The sequence below is a fragment of the Ipomoea triloba genome, chromosome 15 (genome assembly GCF_003576645.1).
Source record: "Ipomoea triloba cultivar NCNSP0323 chromosome 15, ASM357664v1".
NCBI lineage: Eukaryota > Viridiplantae > Streptophyta > Magnoliopsida > Solanales > Convolvulaceae > Ipomoea > Ipomoea triloba.
In genome coordinates, this window is record NC_044930.1 from 19,564,932 (window position 1) to 19,584,245 (window position 19,314).

The 19,314-nt window shown below is 32.9% G+C and overlaps 1 protein-coding gene across 1 annotated transcript; it reads right to left on the bottom strand.

Annotated features, from left to right (window-relative positions):
* Positions 1–2,807: 2,807 nt before the first annotated feature.
* On the bottom strand, positions 2,808–4,550 carry LOC116007525 (ATP-dependent 6-phosphofructokinase 2). Its single transcript, XM_031248232.1, has 2 exons — positions 3,936–4,550; positions 2,808–3,692 (listed from the first exon to the last, which is right to left on the bottom strand). Exons 1-2 carry the CDS (start codon positions 4,530–4,532, stop codon positions 2,871–2,873), a joined length of 1,419 nt encoding a protein of 472 aa, XP_031104092.1. The 5' UTR covers positions 4,533–4,550; the 3' UTR covers positions 2,808–2,870.
* Between the last annotated feature and the right edge of the window lie 14,764 nt (positions 4,551–19,314).

Genomic DNA, 19,314 nt, shown 5'->3' on the forward strand with positions numbered 1-19,314 from the left:
TGTATTCTCAACTGAAGGTGCACTATTTAAAAACTTTAGGTGTGTGGTTTATGTTTCTAGCTTAAGGTGAGTGATTTGTGTACTTAAGGTGCGCTATTTTAAAGTTTAAGATGAGTACCGCACAACCGCATGGGAAGATATACCCGCAACTGAACCCTTCCACATAATATATATATATATATATATATATATATATATATATATATATATATATATATATATATATATATATATATATATTATTAGATTTGTAGAAATAAGTAATTCAAAGTATATCAATATATGATTATATAGGAGAAGTCCATTATAGTTGACAATAAGATTAATGTTTAATTTGCATTTTTGTAAAAACAATTATCTAATACTTATTGTAGTTGGTATATATGCTTATTCACTACAAAAAAAATAAATAAATAAATAAATTGCAAATCGCGACGGAAGAATATCGTCACGAAACAACAAAATTCTATCGCAAATCACATTTTGCGACGAATTGTGATGGAATCCATTCCGTCGTCTATCATCTTAATTTGCGACGGAAAATTTTCCATTTGAATGCTACGTATATAGCTAGCTAATTAATTCACCAAAGTTCATGTTAAATTTTATATTATATTTATAACACTCTATTCATAGTATATGTTCAACAATTAGGTCAACTCTGATTATGATGAGATTCGAACCTAATACATTTTTATGAAAATCAATGAGTATATAATGAATAATAAATAGTTAATGGAATATTTTGTCATTAAAGTTTATACTAACAGAAAGTAAGAGTATTTAGAAAAAGTAAATAGAGGGTAACATAGAAAAACTAATAAAAACTACTAAAATAAAAATAATATAAATCATTCATTTCCAAAAATAATTGAACCAACATTTTTTAGTTTTCTAGAAACTATGCCTACAAAACTTAGGGGGTGTATTCAATCACGACTTTCATGAACTTTTAAATACTTTTATCAATTTTAAAAGTTTGGTGGTATTCAATTTAGACTTTTATAAACTCTTTAAAAGTCTACATGTATTCAATTCAAACTTTTCAAAACTCTTTAAAAGTATACAGGTATTCGATTCAGACTTTTATATAGTTTTTTAAAAGTCTACTTGTATTCAAAAAGTTACTGACTTTCACAAACTCTGTCAGAATAGGATTTCTATAGACTTTTTCTTCATTAATATAAATAGATGAAATACAACCCTCCAACCCCAAACTTTTCAACATTCTCTACAGACTTTTTTTCCTCTATCTAAACTAGGCAAATTTTTCATCAATTTTACGGTACGTTTCAAATCTTTTATAAATACTTTTTTTTTTATGTTCAAGCAAATTCAACACTCCAACCCCAAACTTTTTAAGATTCTCCACAATTTTTTTTCCTCTATTTAAACCATAAACTCTTCATTAATTTTACGGTATGTTTCAAACCTTTCATAAGTATCATATACTTTTCTCTAAAAATTATTATTTGATGATGTTTAGAGCAATTTTTTTTTTCTGCGAAACAGCAGCAAGAATTTCTTGCTGCTGATCGCAGCAAAAAGAAAAAAATAATAAAAAATAAATAAATTGCTGCTTGCAACAGCAGCAGCTCTGTTCACAGCCTGTTACAACCAGCAGCAAGTTGCTGCTGGTTGCAACAAACATTTACAATTTAAAATTTTTATTTAATTTATTTGTTTTAAAAAAATTATTAATAATCTAAAAACATAATAAATGTGAATGAAGGTTATACCCTTCATTTATGTCCCTTTTTTCCGTTAAGTTTTTTTGTACATTATGCTATAAAAGTTGTACTACATAATATTTTGGACAAATATACCCCTACTGTTATAACTTCCGTTATCTTTTCCACTATTATTACTATGCACATGCATCCACCATATATTTTCTTATCTTCTTCAATAATATATTTTCTTATCTTCTTCAATAATAATAATAATAATATATACACATTAAATATTAGAGTTATAGGTTAGTTATTTTTTAAAATATAAATATCCAATTTATAAAAATACTTTACATTATTATTATTAAATTTAAATAAATTTAAAATTTTAATACAAAATACTAATATTGGGCACCTATATTTTGCGCATCGCGCATAAGAAAAACTAGTATATTAATATAAGTTATAAAATGTTTGTAGGGGTGTATTCAATTTAAATTTTTAATGATTTTTGTAGACTTTTTAATATTAAAAAGTTTTTAAAAGTTTATAAATGTTTGTCATACAGATATTTACAAACTCTTACAAAGTTTATGAATGTTTAAAAGATTCTAGTAAAGTATACAAAAATTCTATAAAAGTCAATTAAAATCCATCACTTTAAAATTATTTAAAAGTCTTGATTGAATACACCCCTTAATTGACTCTCTATAACTTTATTGACTTTATTAAATTGATATAGATATAAATATAGATATGAAAAATATTACTGTAATATTTTCGCTTAATTAATTAAAGTTAAAATAGGGTTCCTATATTTTAGCTTGGTTGGGGTTGGGGATACAGGATGCTAGCCACATTTCCCTTTTCCACTTGCTTTTCTTGATGACTTTAACCTCAACTTGCGGCCGCTGCGCTCCAAGGTAAAGATTCATACCACGATGTGACATTTCTGGCGGCCCACCATCCACTCACATACTACTCAAAAGAGTTTCAGATAATGTTGAAAGCAAGAAAAGGGAATAACTAAACATCATTAAACGGCAGAACAACTTTAATTTTTTTTCTTCTACATTATCATAAACATTACCATAATTATTAATTACTAGTATACTACTACATACTAAAGCTGACATGAAAGTAGAATTTAAAGAAAGTGCATGCTATGTCTTGTGTGGGCCGGCATGCATACATAAATTAAGTTGTAAGAAAATCAGGCTGATTGGTGACTGATCTGACCCATGACCATTTATGGTCCCTTGTATCCACCTTATTCTTTGCTGTTGCCACTTCACTCACTGGAATATACGCATAGTTTCCATTTACAGGACCACACACAAACCCGGTGTACCCTGCCATCACGCCGTGAATTGCAGCGTGGGCGAGGAGAGTGCAGTATAGATTATCTGGTGCGTTTGCATGAACAGCCCGGATCATGTACGTTGGATCAATATACTTTATAGTGAACAGCTGATTCGGGTGAGTCCTACCCCACCAACTCTTCAGCTCCGCCTTCAACCACGCCCCAACGTCCAACAACACAGGATTACCTGACTCGTCTCTTTCCTGTCTTTGAGACTCAGTTCTTGGGAGCATGTCCTGTCCGGCCCCCTCCGCGACCACAACGACCGCGTGCCCGCTCTGCTTGAGTCGGCGTTCGAGGAATTCGAGGAGGCCTCCCTCTCCTTCCAAGTAAAACTCGTTCTCGGGGATCAGACAACAATCCACATCTCGGCTGCTTAAGGTTGCATGCAGCGCAATGTGTCCTGTGCTGCGCCCCATCAGCTTAACCACCCCTATTCCATTCACTGCACTCACGGCTTCCACGTGGGCTGCACTGATCGCTTGCTGCGCCATCTCCACCGCCGTTTGGAACCCGAATGATCTGTCGATAATGCCCACATCATTGTCTACTGTTTTTGGGATGCCTACAACTGAAACGTACAGTTTCCTGCGTTCAATTTCGTTGAATATTTCCACTGCCCCACGCATTGTTCCATCTCCACCGATAATGTAAACCTAGCAACACGTGGATCATAGTTTTTTTTTTTAATCCCATTAGACTGCTCTGATACCAAATTGAAGCATGTACTCAATCTCAACTAAAAATTTTGATACCAAATTGAAACATGTACTCAATTTCAACTAAAAATTTAAACTGATAGTTAGATTGCAAATTTATGTTTATATGTTATATGATCAAGAAGGATTATAGGTAGGATAAATAATAATATATAATAAAATGGAATGTACGTATAGTACCTGATTAAAGCCTTGATTTTGGATGGCATCAACAATTTTGTGAAGATCAAATCCGCCTCGAGATGTCTCAAGCATGGTGCCGCCATTTCTGTGCCACCCGTCTACCATTTTCGGGTCGAGCCGGAGCGGTTCAAAGGAGTAGAACCCGCGGTACCCGGATTTAATCCCGAAGATTTCGCGAACGCCGTACATCTCCCACAGCCCCACCACCAGCTCCCGGATCACGGTGTTCATCCCGGGGCAGAGCCCGCCGCAGGTGACGATGGCGGCCCGAACTCGGCCCGGCTCAAAGTAGATTTGCTTCCGTGGCCCGGCTCGGAGGTAGGCCATGGGAGGCGTGGAGGAAGGGAAGGCGCCGGAGAGGTCCAAGGTGCTTTGCCGGAGGACAACGTCGCCGGCCGAAAGGTAGAAGCCCGGGACGGCGTGGTAGAAGGGGTTGCTGCCCAGCGGGTTGGTTTGGGTTTGGGTTTGGAGGGTTTGGTCCGGCAGGTAGTCGGCGAGGTGTGAAATGCTCTGTAGCTTCACCTTTGGTATGGAAATCAGGTGGTCCCCATCGCCGTCTTCTTCCCGGTGAACGTTGACTGACGAGTACGCCATGGATGGAAAGATAGGTGCGAGCTAATTAAGTGGTCTATGGAGCGAACAAGAAAATTCCATATTAATTAAACGGCAAATTGAAAGAAGAGATAGAGTGGACATTCAACGTGGCGGCCGATATCACGGTAACGTGGCGCTATTTCTTGCATCGTTGCATGAGTTTGCATGACACGCTTCAACCACACCTCGCTTCCTTGCCCACAAAAGGGGACAAACAGAGTATTTATTCTTAGGAAAATGTTTTTACCATACCATCCTGAATTCTTTTTCTTATATTTCTTTTTATGTACATTTTATTTATTAAATGTATACAATTAATTGATTAATACTCTCTCAGGCCGGTTACTCACATTAGTCGATCAATAAATCAACTCGCTCACGCTCTTGTTAAGGTAGTTGGTTCTATACATTGGTCTTGGTCCGTGTTATTGGAAGGGTGATCCTTCGATCTTTGTTTGTGTTCTTTTGGTCTTGGTCTGTGTTATGGCATTGGTCTTTTTACATATTTAACATTAATTTTTTGTGTAGTAGTTTTGAAAATATGTGACGTCAATTTTTTGAAAAGTTGATTTCATAACTCATAACTATTATTTTTCTAAACAAAATACTTTCAAACGTCGATTTTTTTGGTTAATACATCAAAACACTTTACAAACTAATATTTTCTATATTTGGATGCCTTATAAACATTTACATCTTTATCCAAACATTCGAATAGTCCTCAAATGGTTAATGGCTCTGTACATGTTCATAATTTTTAATAAGTACACTTTAATAAATTAAAATTGCTATTCACTTTTGTCCCACCACGTCACAAAGTGGAACACATGCGATTGATGATGCAAACTTTACCTTCTGATCTCTTAATTTCAAATGTATACCATATATATATATATACCTGCTATAAAATGCATAGTGTTGACGGTTGAGTGATTTATCTCCTCTCATTTTTATAACGAGCCAAGTAACATGTAAATGTAATAGATCTTTATTAACAAAGTCATTAATCTAAAAATAATATATACATAATTGAGTTATCTTTATTTATACAATCAAATCAAACAAATACATTACACAATATCTAAAGACATTAAAATAATAAGTTCCTTCGACTTGCCCCAAGTCTTCAGTCCACAAGCTCAACCTAAATCCTCAATCTTGTTGAATCAAGGCCTCGACCCAAGTCCGCAATCCAAACAAGTATTCAGCCTTGGTCTAGGCTAATGTCTTCGACCTGACAAGACCATCAACGTCAACATGAATCTAAAATATAAATAAATTAATAAAAATAAAATAGATCAGACACATAAATATTTACGTAGAAATCACAAAGGTGAAAATCACAATCCTTTTTTAGCCGTGTCAAACCAAATCTACTTTATTTTTAGACTGCATGCTTTGTAGTTTGTACATGTATATTTGTAATAAGCTCAAGCTAGGAATAATTTATGTAATTTCGGAAAAAACTGTAGGGAGATTTTGGTAGAGCCTAATATGAAGACAAAGATGTTTTCTGAAGATCTAGATGTTCTCCCCTATCTCTCGGCCATGGATCCCTTTTACAGTAGAAGTGTATGACTCTTCATGGTAATGAAGCATGATTGGTGGGATGACAACCTTGATTATTGGTGCCGGGTGGGATGATATGATTGGTGACACTTAAGTAGGGCTGTTAACGAACCGAACATAAACGAACGGAGGCTGTTCGTGTTCGTTTGTTAAGGATTTTGGGGTGTTCGTGTTCGTGTTAGTTTGTTAAGGTTTTTGAAAATCCTGTTCGTGTTCGTTTGTTAAGCATTCGTTAGTGTTCGTTAACGTTCGCGAACACGTTCACGAACATGTTCGTTAACGTTAACGAACACGTTCACGAATGTGTTCGCGAACGTTAACAAACACGTTCACAAACATGTTCACGAACCTGTTCATTTACGTTCACGAACACGTTCGTGAACATTTAATAAACAGACACATGCAATGTTCATGAACACAATTTGTTCGTGAACAATAAATAATCTACGTTCATGAACAATTTATATGTTTGTAAACATGTTTGCGAACATTATTAAACGGACATTAAATGAGCTTGTTCGTGAACATTACTAAACGAACACAAACGAACTTGTTCACGAACACTACTAAACGAACACAAACGAGCTTGTTCGCAAACACTTAGCAAACGAGCTTACCACTGTTCAGACTCTGTTCGTTTATTAACCGAGCTCTAAATTTTGTTTGTTAATGTTCGTTTACCTTAACAAACGAACATAAACGAACGCTTACTGAGCTCGAACACGAGTAGTTTGTCGAAAGCTCTGTTCGCTAACACCCCTACCCTTAAGTGTGGTGGTTTTAGTGCATCTTGACATTCTATGGAATGATTTGTGTTCTTAATTACATGATAATCACAATTTAATACCCTCATTTGATTTGTAATTGTTGTCATAATTATCCTCCTACGACTACTTTGATCATATTAATTCCAAAACTTATTGGGCCATTTGGCCTAAGCCATTAATAGCTATTAAGCATTGATAGGCTGATATCTAGGCAATAATGTGCATATATCTAGTTAATTTAAGGTACGGTGTCAATCGGGCTAGTTCGTTCAGCTAGTCCTATCAAACTATCGAGCTTATTGACTTTTTTGGTCAAGTTTAAAATTTTTGGTTCTAACCTTAAAACTTTAAGCTATCGGACTGACTCAACTAAAACTTTTCACATTTTAAAAATAAAATTCTAAACTTTTAGTTTTAATAAATATCACATTTACACCAATAAATTAAATATAAACTTTTACATAATTCAATCAATCTAAATCTCCATTCCAAATTCCAAATAAAAACAATTATAATATATTTACTCTATAATATACGGAGTAATAATTATAATAAGTTTTTTATTTTCCATTATTTTTTTCATAAAAATATTTTATTTTGTAATAAACTTATTAAACTTTTATTTAAAAATTTAATAAAAATACTAAAGATGAGCTTACATATAAACATCATATATATTTTGTTCCATATCACTTCTAAAATAAAGAGTCTTAAGTGGCTCGGACAATCACGCTCGCCCATTAGATTTCAGGCAAGCCTCTTTGTGTCATCAAATTTATTGGTTTGGGGCTTACTGGATGCCCGGATTGATTGTTTATCAACTTAAAATTTTTTTGCGTTAATCTATCGATTTTGGGTTAAGATTGATATTCAATTACTTTAAAATGTATAAAAGTGTCCAAAAAATTATAGGGAGGATACACTGACATTTTTACCTAAAGCAATATACAAGGATGCATGTGAACAATAGTTCTGTGGAGTGTGGATTATGTACAAAGAGTCACAATCAGGATAGGAATGGTAAATGATAGATTCTCAATAATACATGGAAAGGGTTAAGGAATTATACTGTGCCTAGAATATATAGTCCTAATACGTCCCCACAAACTTAAGGTTCTCTATAGAGAACATTGACCTCTTTTTCAGATTAAAACAATAATTCTGAGAAAAATTTTAGGAATAAGGGTCAAATAAGCCACCGAACTACACACGAAACTGCAATTAGGCTATCGAACTCAAAAACAATGCAATTGGGTCTCTGAACTACACAAATTCATGCAAATTAACCCAAAGTGACTTGTTGACTTGATCTTCCGGTTACCAACTTTAAAAATAATATTTTAAAATAATTTTAAATAAATTAATTAATTAAAATTAAAATTAAAAAAAAAACAGGAGCAAGTCAATTGGGTCCTTTTTTTAATTTTAAATTTTAAATTTAATTTTAATTAATTATTTTATTTAAAATTATTTTAAAATATTATTTTTAAAGTTGGTAACCGGAAGATCAAGTCAAACAAGTCACTTTGGGTTAATTTGCATTGATTTGTGTAGTTCAGGGATCCAATTGTATTATTTTTGAGTTCAATGGCTTAATTGCAGTTTCGTGTGTAGTTCGGTAGTCTATTTGACCCTTATTCCAAAATTTTATTATTGAACAATCCAATTTACAAAGTACATGAAGAGATGTATTTATAAGAATACAAAGAGTCTTAGTCAGATGAGTGATGATAAACGATATAGATTCATAGGGAGAGAGAAGGAATGAAGATAAAATGATGGGTTGTTTGTAAGGTATTTATTAGGCTGTGGTTGGATAGACAAAATCTGAGATAGTGCTAGAAGAGGAGGTGGTGTCACCGATGACGGCAACTGAAAATGATCTTATTATTGATCAATCCATTGTATTTAAAGTACAAAAAGTATGTATTTATAAAAATACAAAAAGTCACAATAAAAATAGTAAATGATATATTTTCAATAATACGGGAGAAGGAAGAAGAAATTATAGCTTGTCTAAAAAAATTAGTCCTTTGCCTAGAATACAGTGCCCTAATAACAAACAATTATATTTTTACCTTCAAATATTTTAGCATCCAAATTGTTCTATCTATGGTTTATTTAGCCTTATCCTTAGCCTCTTGACCATAAAACAACACAATTTGAAAACTTAAACGCATTTCATTACTTAACCACAGATTTTTCCGTGTATACGGCTCAAACAAAATTAGTTAATAGCAACCATTTTTTCTTGGAATATAATTTCTATATCGTCGTGCATGATTGAACTTTAACCACACGATTCACTAGTGTGGCCGCGAGATTAATCTGGGAAGAAATTTTTTAGACAGCAAGCCCAGCCCAATACAATTGTACACATGTATCATGAGACAGAATATGCATACATACATATATATATATAAGGTATAGTCCAATCAAATTTGAAGGGAGGGGGATAAGTACTGGAACGATAAATGCGTATGGCCTGTGGCTTTTGAACTGTTAAGATAGAAGAGCCCAGACTGAGGGGATCACAATAAGAGATAACCTTAAAACTAGGAATCACTCAACTCTTTTCTAGGCATATTACAATACTATTATTGTTCCTACATGTACCATTAAGATATATAAACATTATTATATATCCCCACTGATCACAACACACATGCCCCAGATGTGTATTGTTGAGATTGAGATTTAAGGTAACGATGATATGCGGAATGCAATCTCTTTCTTAGGTTTCTGTTGATTGTATAGATTTTTGTTTGAATTGTCGGAGTAATTAAGGAAGATGGAAAGGCGAGAGAACAAGAAGAGAGGAAGGGAAGGGGAAGAGGCGATGAAAAGCAGTGAGAAGAGTAACGCGAAAAAGCGGGGATTGTTGTTGTCGGGTGATTCGTGTTTGTGCGATAATAGCAGTTTAGAAGAAGGCGAACAAAGCAATGAAAATCGTCCTCCTAGGAAGTACGAGGAGGACGAGGATGGCAATGGGTCGGAGGTGGGCGTGTTCGATTTCCCGTGGCTCAAAGAAGGCACCACTTCCAAAGGCTACTACGATGATGACCACTACGAATGCCGCTTAGAATTCGAGGACTTGGTCGCAGGTTGTTGGTCTGGTGCCTATGATGCCTCTTCCTCGGCCTGCCTGGATTTTACTGATTTTAGCCTCGACCATCATTTTTTCCAACAAAATTATGATCATCGGACGGCTGCGACGACGATGACGAGGAGGTCGGATAATGATAACGATTGCGGCGGAGAGGTGCCAATTCTGCGCGACAAAAATACTATTGAAGAATTGGATGGCATTTGGAGTTCGGTGCTTGATCAGCCCCTTGACAACAATATTGTTAGTTTCCATAAGCTTTAACTTGAATTATTGCCAACAAATTTTAGATTAGTCCCACCACATTATTATACCTCTTTTCCTATTTTTATACTGTTTAGATTACAACTATTATAATTTTTTTTTTTTGGAGTTCATTCCAATTTTAAAGTTAGATTTAAAGTTAATTTCAACTTCGGTTCATGGAGTATTGTATTTGTTTCATCATTTTTTACCATTGAGTTCAAATTTATTGGATTTTGTCTCTAACTATTGAAAATTTGTTTGTTACTTTTAGTCCTACTACGTCGATAGAGATGTGTAAATTTAAGTAAAAAATTGGTTAATTGAAAAAAAAATTAGTTCGGCGAGATTTTTTAGACATTTAGTTATTAGTATTTGGTTCTATCAAAAACATCAATTAATTGAATTGGCTGATTTTACTGTGTGTATTGATTTATAAAAAAAATTAATTCGGGTATTAATTGTGGACATGAGTAGATTGTGTAAGAGTTGGAACAGTTGTCATTATTGATTTTCGTTATACTGATCGAATGTTGGAATGAAAATTTCTATCGTTACAATATTACACGTCACTTTTCCTTTCTTACTCCCAAATCGGGTTATTTTTTCCTTCCCAAATCGGGTTATTTTTTCCTTTCTTACTCCCAAATCGGGTTATTTTCTATCGGGGAGCGCTACAGGCTAAAAGGGAATCAGTTACAACACGATTGTTCAAGTTGACTATATTTACATAATTGTATTTAGTTTATATGCTTTTGGATATTATTTGATATGGAATATGTTTATGCCTAAAATATATGATATATTCGAATTCATACCATTTTACATACATATTCATAGTAGTTTTATATATACATATTTTTCTAATAAAAAAATAAAAAAAAAAGGATGCAAATATTCTATCGTATGTATAAATATATTTTTCGAAAACAAATTATTTTGAAATATACATAAGTTTTTCAAAAAAAAAAAAAAAGGAGAATACATCCTTATTGCTATCACTGTTGCCGGTGATGCTAGCTAGGTCTAGGATGCCACTCATTCCGATGGGTGTTGAGTGGCGCAGGTAAGTGGCGGTGATGGCGGCGCTGGCCATCTCGACAGCACTCTTAAGTGAGGTTGCCACTACCGTTCATGATATTCCAAATCAAGGAGGTTGTGGCGATGGTGGATGCGCGGTTCTCCGGTGGAGGGAGGCGGCGGCGGCAGTCGTCGTTGTCGCCATTTGCTTCGTCGAAATCGCAGGAAGCCACGTCGTCTTCTCTCTAAGCACTACGCCACAAAGCTGAGAAGAAGGATTTTTACCTTTCTTTTACGCAAATTTTACTATGGGCCTCGGTCCACAATGTAGGGTAGTTCATACATCAAAACCACGTCGTTTTGATTAATGAAAAGAAACGGCACCCATTCCACGCCGTTCCGCAAAAAGTAACTCTGTGTGTATAACATATTCAGTTTCATTTTATATACACTGCAGTTTCCTTCAAACACAATTATAGTTTTTTTCGATATAACTACAATTTCATTCGACATTATACTCTCAAATATGTGAAATTGTTATTTAGTTTCATTTTATATATACTATAGTTTTATTACAATACAACTACAGTATCATTTCGATACAACTACAGTTTTATTGGATAATATACACTCAAATATATGAAACTGTTATTCAGTTTCATTTTATATATACACTATAGTTTCTTTTCAACACAATTACAGTTTCTTTTCGATATAACTATAGTTTCATTCAACATTCTACACTTAAATATGTGAAATCAGTTCATTTTAAATACACTGCAGTTTTATTTTAACACAGTATCATTTTGATATAACTACACTTTCATTTGATAATATAAAAACAAATGTGATGCAGTATCATTTGAGATGAACTGTAATTTCATTTACGGAGCTCCGTTAAGATGTGTCGACAATCGTTTCTTTACTTAAAGAAATGATATCGTTTTTGGACCATGATCTATGATCTACAAAGCTTTGTGGACCATGGTCCACGATATAAGAACGGTTCTTTTATTGTTTTGACCTAAGTTTGGGCCATTTGGCCCAAGTTTAGTAATACTAAAAAAAAGGCTTGGACTTTTAAATACTTTGGGCTTGTCACTCTTAAAATCATATTCTTTCATGTTATTATTATTATTTTTTGGGCTTGCAATTTGGTTTGTTCAAGAATTGAAATTATATTGTTTAATTTTTTAAAATTGTTATTATTTGAATTATATTACTGAATATGCTCATATATTAAATTATTATTTTGTGCAATTTATTTGGATTATATGATTTTATGAGTTTCTATGTATATTATGTCATATTAGCATAATATATAGTTTTGTTTATGCAGATTATAAATTATACTTTAGAAGTGGACCCTCGAGTTCAGCCAGACTTAGCCATAGATATTTTTGACAAACTATAGATCATGGCTGCTATCACCAAACGTGAATTTACCAAGCTTACGGGAGCCATTATTTAACATGGGTTCTTGATGTTGAGATTTATCTCACATCTACGGAATTTGAATACATGGTCATTGAGAAGTCGACGAGCGATGCAGCCTAAAAAGCCAAAGCCCTAATTTTCTTACGCCACCATTTAAACCCCAACCTGAAAAATGAATACCTCACTAAAAAAGACTCTGTCTTATGGAAATCTCTCGAGAATCGTTTTGACTAGCAAATATCACTAGCCCTTCCTCAGACACAATTTGACTAGCTTAACTAGAGATTTCAAGATTTTAAATTAGTGACTAATTGCCAAAGACCTTGTGGTCAAGCGGCACCCGGTGTACACTCCCATGTGGAAGGGAGTGGGTTCGAGCCTCTGTTGACTCTTTGTGCAACTTGGTTAACTGTTTTTTTAACCAAACATTTTCGGTTCGATTAGTGGTTAAAGTTTTTAAAAATTTCTGTTAACGGTTAATTCGATTCGAAACTTCGGTTAACCGAAATTTTATATATATATATATATATATATATATATATATATATATATATATATATATAAATAATGTAAAATGCCTATAAATTTGTAGTGTTGTTATGGTATTATTTGTGTATATTTTCTTATAGAGTTAATTCCACTTTTGGTCCTAGATTTATAGGTGACAATCCACTTTTAGTCCTTTTTTATTACAACATCCACTTTTGGTCCTAGTATTATTGTGGCATGACAAATTTTAGTCATTTATCAACAAATTAGTTTAAATATCGTTAAATACAATGACATTTCGGTCTTCAATTATGAATGTTTTTTAGAAAATAAACATAAAAAATATAGCGGTTCAACCTACTTTATATAAAAGAGATTGAAATGTCTTTGTATTTAACGATATTTCAACGATTTTGTTGCTGGAGGACCAAAATTGGTCATGCCACAATAATACTAGGACCAAAAGTGGATGTTTTAATAAAAAATGACTAAAAGTGGATTGTCACCTATAAATCTAGGACGAAAAATGGAATTAATTCTTTTGTTATAGATTTATTATTATATGTATTATTTTAACTGGATTTATTATTATTATTTTTATTATTATTATTATTATTATTATTATTATTATTATTATAGGTGGTATTTTTAGGATTTAAAACTTTAGCTTAAAATATTTCGGTTAACCGACCGATTAATCGAAAAACAAAAACTTCGGTTCGGTTAATTTGGTAATACAAAGTATGGTTTGGTTAATGGTTAAAATTTTAAAAACTTCATTAACCGTTCGCCCTACTAATTATAATTCAGATTTACACAAAATTGTATCCCAACTTAAGTTATGTAAGCAGGATGTTTCTAACACAGACTTGATTGAAAAAAATATTGTCTACTTTTATGCGAATAACCTTATACTCCAGCAACAGTACAAGGCAAAGAATTATGCGAGACATTCTGAGCTGATTTATGCCCTCCTGGTAACTGAAAATCACAACTAGCTCTACACCAGTACCCGAAGCGCACAATGTAGCCCAGTCAAGCAACACCAGGAGCAGTCAAGGGCAAGGTTGCAGGATTGAAGGCACCAACAACTCTCAAAACCAAAATAGGTAGCCAAATTATCAAGCTCGTCGAGGACAACCACATTCATCCAACTATAACTCTAGCTAGCAACAAGCATGCTTCAAGTGTGGGCGTCAAGGCTATTGGTCCCATACGTGCTGCACCCCGAAACATTTAGTCAAGGCCTATTAGCAGGTGCAAAAACGAGATAATGAGCAACACAAGAATGAATCTAACAGCGTTGTATTGCCTGAAGCAAACACTCTCGTTAATGATGATGATGGCCCGCTAAAATATGAGCTAGAGGATTTTAGTGATCAAGCATGATTATCATTGTTTTTAGATCTTGGATGTTTGTTGAACAATTTTCTATTTTTGGATATGTTTTATCGTAGCAATCATTCAACGTTTTTCGTATTAATATTCTTTTTGAATAATCCTTTTTATGAATAATCTCTGAATTTTCCCTCTCCTTTGCGTTGTATTGATGCTTATCCATTTAATTATGGAAGATGTTTTCAACGCTATGCCTAGTAGATAGTGCAACCACGCATAATATCCTGATGGATAGAAGATCTTTCCAAACGTTTAATTAATAAACACAAGGGCAATATTTCTATTATTGCAGACGATAAGGTTTCCTTTGTGGGCTCTGGTAGAGCTTCACTATTACTCCCTCAATATAAAGACATTAAGTTAATTGGTTTTCATGACTAAACCGCAAAACTCTTCATAACTTAGAATACCATATCATAATCCAATTTGTTAACGACAGAAAACAGGAAGCTAAATAACTTGCCTCTTTTTCATCAAAATTATACTATTCCTATATTCGACCCTTAAGGTTCGTGTGTTACACTTATTTTAAACAAAAATTCAAGGACTTACATTCTTTTAACATCGGGCATTAAGGTGGAGCATCAAATACCTTATGTCCACACCCAATATTTTTTTTGGGTGTAACCTAGGGTCTCCACCGTCGAACACAGTGGCTAACCCCTCACTGGATTGTAGGCACCTCAATTGGGTGGGGCAGCTGGCCTGGAGATTTAAGGCTGCTCCATACCCAAAGCCAAAGATTGAACCCTTGACCTTTGGTTAAGGATGAATGAGTCCCTTCTACTCAACCACACCCTCCAGGTTTGTCCACACCCAATATGGTTTAACTGAATCCTTGATTAAACAAGTATAATTGATTGCTATATATACCATTATTTCAAAAGTCCAGTTTACTGGTTATTTGTTGGGGAAATGTAGTATCGCATGTTGTAGGTTTAATTTAACTCTAGCCCACTACGTATCATTATTTCCCCTTATACCTAATATGTGGTTTTAAATCAAACATTTCACAATCTGTGTGCAGTCCATTCTACTGTATCACCACCATGGCGTATCTCTAGGGGCTATCAAATGCATATTGGTTATAAGCCTCTTTTTGTTGTCTAAATAATTAGAGCCCTTGAAAGGAGATCAATAGATACGCTAATTGCATACTTTATGAAGATCGATTCACAATATTAGGGGGAGTTTGGGGAGATATGATCAAATTTAATGGAATGCCGAGAAATTTCATGGAATGAAAGGATAATTTAAACCCACTACCAATATGCCAATTGATTATACTAATCATAAAAAGAGTGACTAGGTCCCATATACATTCTCAAATTGGACCATATATATCCACTGAAGCTGCTTGGCACCAAAATTGTGGGAGACCCGTCAGTGTAGAAAAACAAGAATCCACAACAACTAGATCTAGTAAAGAATTTTCGTCGCTCTTCAAATATCTTAAAAATTTATGTATGTAAAACGTTTGTCCAGAAGATGAAAAAACCTAGTAAATTTATATGTACACCAAATAATCACAATACTGTGATGCGGAACAACCAGATATGAATATCTTTAGAAAATGGCTAAAATCTTATTGACTTATAAATTAGGGAAAATGACATCTTTAGTCCCTGAGTTATAGGGGTAGTGTAGACTCAGTCCCTAAGTTATGGCTGTATGCGAGTTTAGTCCCTCAGTTATTCACAAAGTGGCGAGTTTAGTCCCTGGACATTAAATTTGACGAAAAAATTAAAAAATATTCAAAATTTGAGGGGTAAAATAGGAAATTCACATTTTATTATTCTTCTTATATCAAAACAACTTTTACAACATTATTTTTCACTTCTTAGCCTAATTATTTTCAAGATTTTTCATTTTTAAAAGCATTTTAATAACTTTTAAATGACTTGTTAGGAACCTGACTCTCGTATAACACACTTAAAACTTAGCACAAATAAAGAAATGCATGATCATTGTATTTAGATGTATGAAACACACTATCCTAACAAGTTTTTATTTTTTTACTAAGCAACAAATGTAATAAAATTAAAACTTTTGAGATAGGATAGTGTGTAAAACAATCTCAAAAATTTTAATTTTATTACATTTGTTGCTTAGTAAAAAAAAAAAAAAAACTTGTTAGGATAGTGTGTTCCATGCACCTAAATACATTGATCATGCATTTCTTTATTTGTGCTAAGTTTTAAGTGTGTTATACGAGAGTCAGGTTCCTAACAAGTCATTTGAAAATTATTAAAATGCTTTTAAAAATGAAAAATCTTGAAAATAATTAGGCTAAGAAGTGAAAAATAATGTTGTAAAAGTTGTTTTGATATAAGAAGAATAATAAAATGTGAATTTCCTATTTTACCCCTCAAATTTTGAATATTTTTTAATTTTTTCGTCAAATTTAATGTCCAGGGACTAAACTCGCCACTTCGCGAATAACTGAGGGACTAAACTCGCATACAGCCATAACTTAGGGACTGGGTCTACACTACCCCTATAACTCAGGGACTAAAAATGCCATTTTCCCTATAAATTAATATGACATTTATATATATGTGAAAGAAATTTATGAAAATGTTATAGTTGTCGACAACACAATTGTCTTCAAAATTGCTCATATTATATGACAATCTGGATCTAAAGCTAGGCGCCAGAAGCACCCTGATTGATTAATGTATAAAAGGAGCAATTAAGGCATATATAAATCAGCTCGCTAATAAATGTATTCTCTTTATAACATGTACACCATTGAAATGTTAACCCTGTAGGTTACAAATGTGTGTTTGTACGAAAGACAAAAAAAAAATGATGAGGTAGTGTGATGTAAAGCAAGTTTGTAGCCTAAGGGTTTACGCAGAGACTCAGAATTGATTTTAATCAAGTATACTCTCCCATAATAGACGTCATTAAGTTCCGCTACATAATTGGTAGAATAATAAATTTAGATATGCAATTGATGAAAGACATGACTATATAATTATGGGTCATTAGACACTAGTTTTTTTGGGGGTAAATCTTTGATGGATTTATAAGTCTCAGTCTGAAAGAAAATAAATATCACAACATGTTTGTTTTTGAATTAAGTACAAAGGTTTTACTTAATTTGAAATATTAAAGTAATTGACTAAGTAATTTCCTTCTAAAGTAGGAATATATAATAATGAATGTGTGCCATTATGTGCTTATTAAATAGTTGCTAATGGAGTTATTTAATTATTATCTCCATCAATGTTGATTGCATAACTATTATTAAAATACATAAAGAGCTTGTGATATTTATCGGAAGACAGAGTTTAAAATAAAAGACTTAGAAAATCAAATATTATCTTGACCAATAGATCGAGTATTTCCTTGAAAGGAATTTATACACCAGTTAACCTATCTTGAAAAATGTCTTTGACGCATTTTATATGGATAAGTACAATTTATTTATCACAGTAATGATTTCTAATATCTTAGAGAAGATAAGGAACCATTTTTTAACCAAAAGAGGATGATGAGGATGTGTTGGGGACTAAAAGTCCATTACTTATTTATAATTGGAGCACTACTTTATGACCAGAGATTTAATAACCGCACTAGGTCTTATATTATATTTGAGATGGAATTGCTAGTAGCATTTAATGTTCCTTTTTGCAACTAATATTGGAATAATGTTTAAACATATCCTCACGTATCTTCGAATTACAAAAGATTTTGACGTTTATGAGAAAAATCAATGTATATTTTTATAGGTTACATAGGTGCTGACTATTTTGCTTGGTAATGCTATTCTGTTTGATCCCCATAATGCCAAGTCATAAATATGTTATGTTTTGTTATATCCCCACTGTCCTATTTGAGGAAAATAAAATTTGTGTTGCACAAATAATAAATAAGCATGATTAAGAATATTTGACAAAATATATAACGTCAATATTCAACCCACGTGAGCTCTAAAAGAATCACGAGATTAATTATTATATAGAATGTTAATTCTAGTGACAGTCTTGAAGATTGTACCATATCCATTTCTCTACACTCCTTTTCAAACAATGTTTTTATTTAAAAACATGTAGACTTCGAAGATTGTTATCTTCAGCAGGAGTGACATTTACTTGAATAAATCTTGAAGATTGGACTTAAATAATCTTGAAAATTGAGTCTTAAAACTAACAGTTGTACTCTTTTGAAACACATGAATGCATATATATCATGTATTCTTTTCCTCACAAGATTTTTCCCATTTGGTTTTTCTAGTGTGGTTTTTAACGAGACATGAGCTGAGTATGATATTGTAATGTCAATAGGAAAAGTTGCAAATAAATACTTAAATAGACAAATCCCAAAATCCTGTATATTATGTCCTAAAGGCTTATGGTTGCACTTTTTTTCCATTAACTAAGTTTTTTCCTACATGATTTTCTTAAGTTAAGGTTTTTAATGAGGCACCGCAACAATACATGCATTATCGATATATCGTGTACTCTTTTCTCGACTAGGCTTTTCTCACAGCGTTTTTCTAGCGAGTTTTTAATGAGGCATGATTATGGTAAGATAATGTCCAGGGGGTGTTATAAATATTATTAATTGTGGACATTATGAGTAAATTGTGTAACGGTTGTAACAGTCATATTTATATCTGTCATTATTGATTTCCGTTATTATTGTAATTATATATATATATATATATATATATATATATATATATATATATATATATATATATATATATATATATATATATATATATATATATATATATATATAT

Excerpts from the sequence above, each read along its gene's own strand:
- LOC116007525 (XM_031248232.1), bottom strand. The coding sequence starts at position 4,532 with ATGGCGTACTCGTCAGTCAACGTTCACCGGGAAGAAGACGGCGATGGG. Across the intron at positions 3,693-3,935 it reads AAAATCAAGGCTTTAATCAG|GTTTACATTATCGGTGGAGA; the intron begins GTACTATACGTA and ends ACGTGTTGCTAG.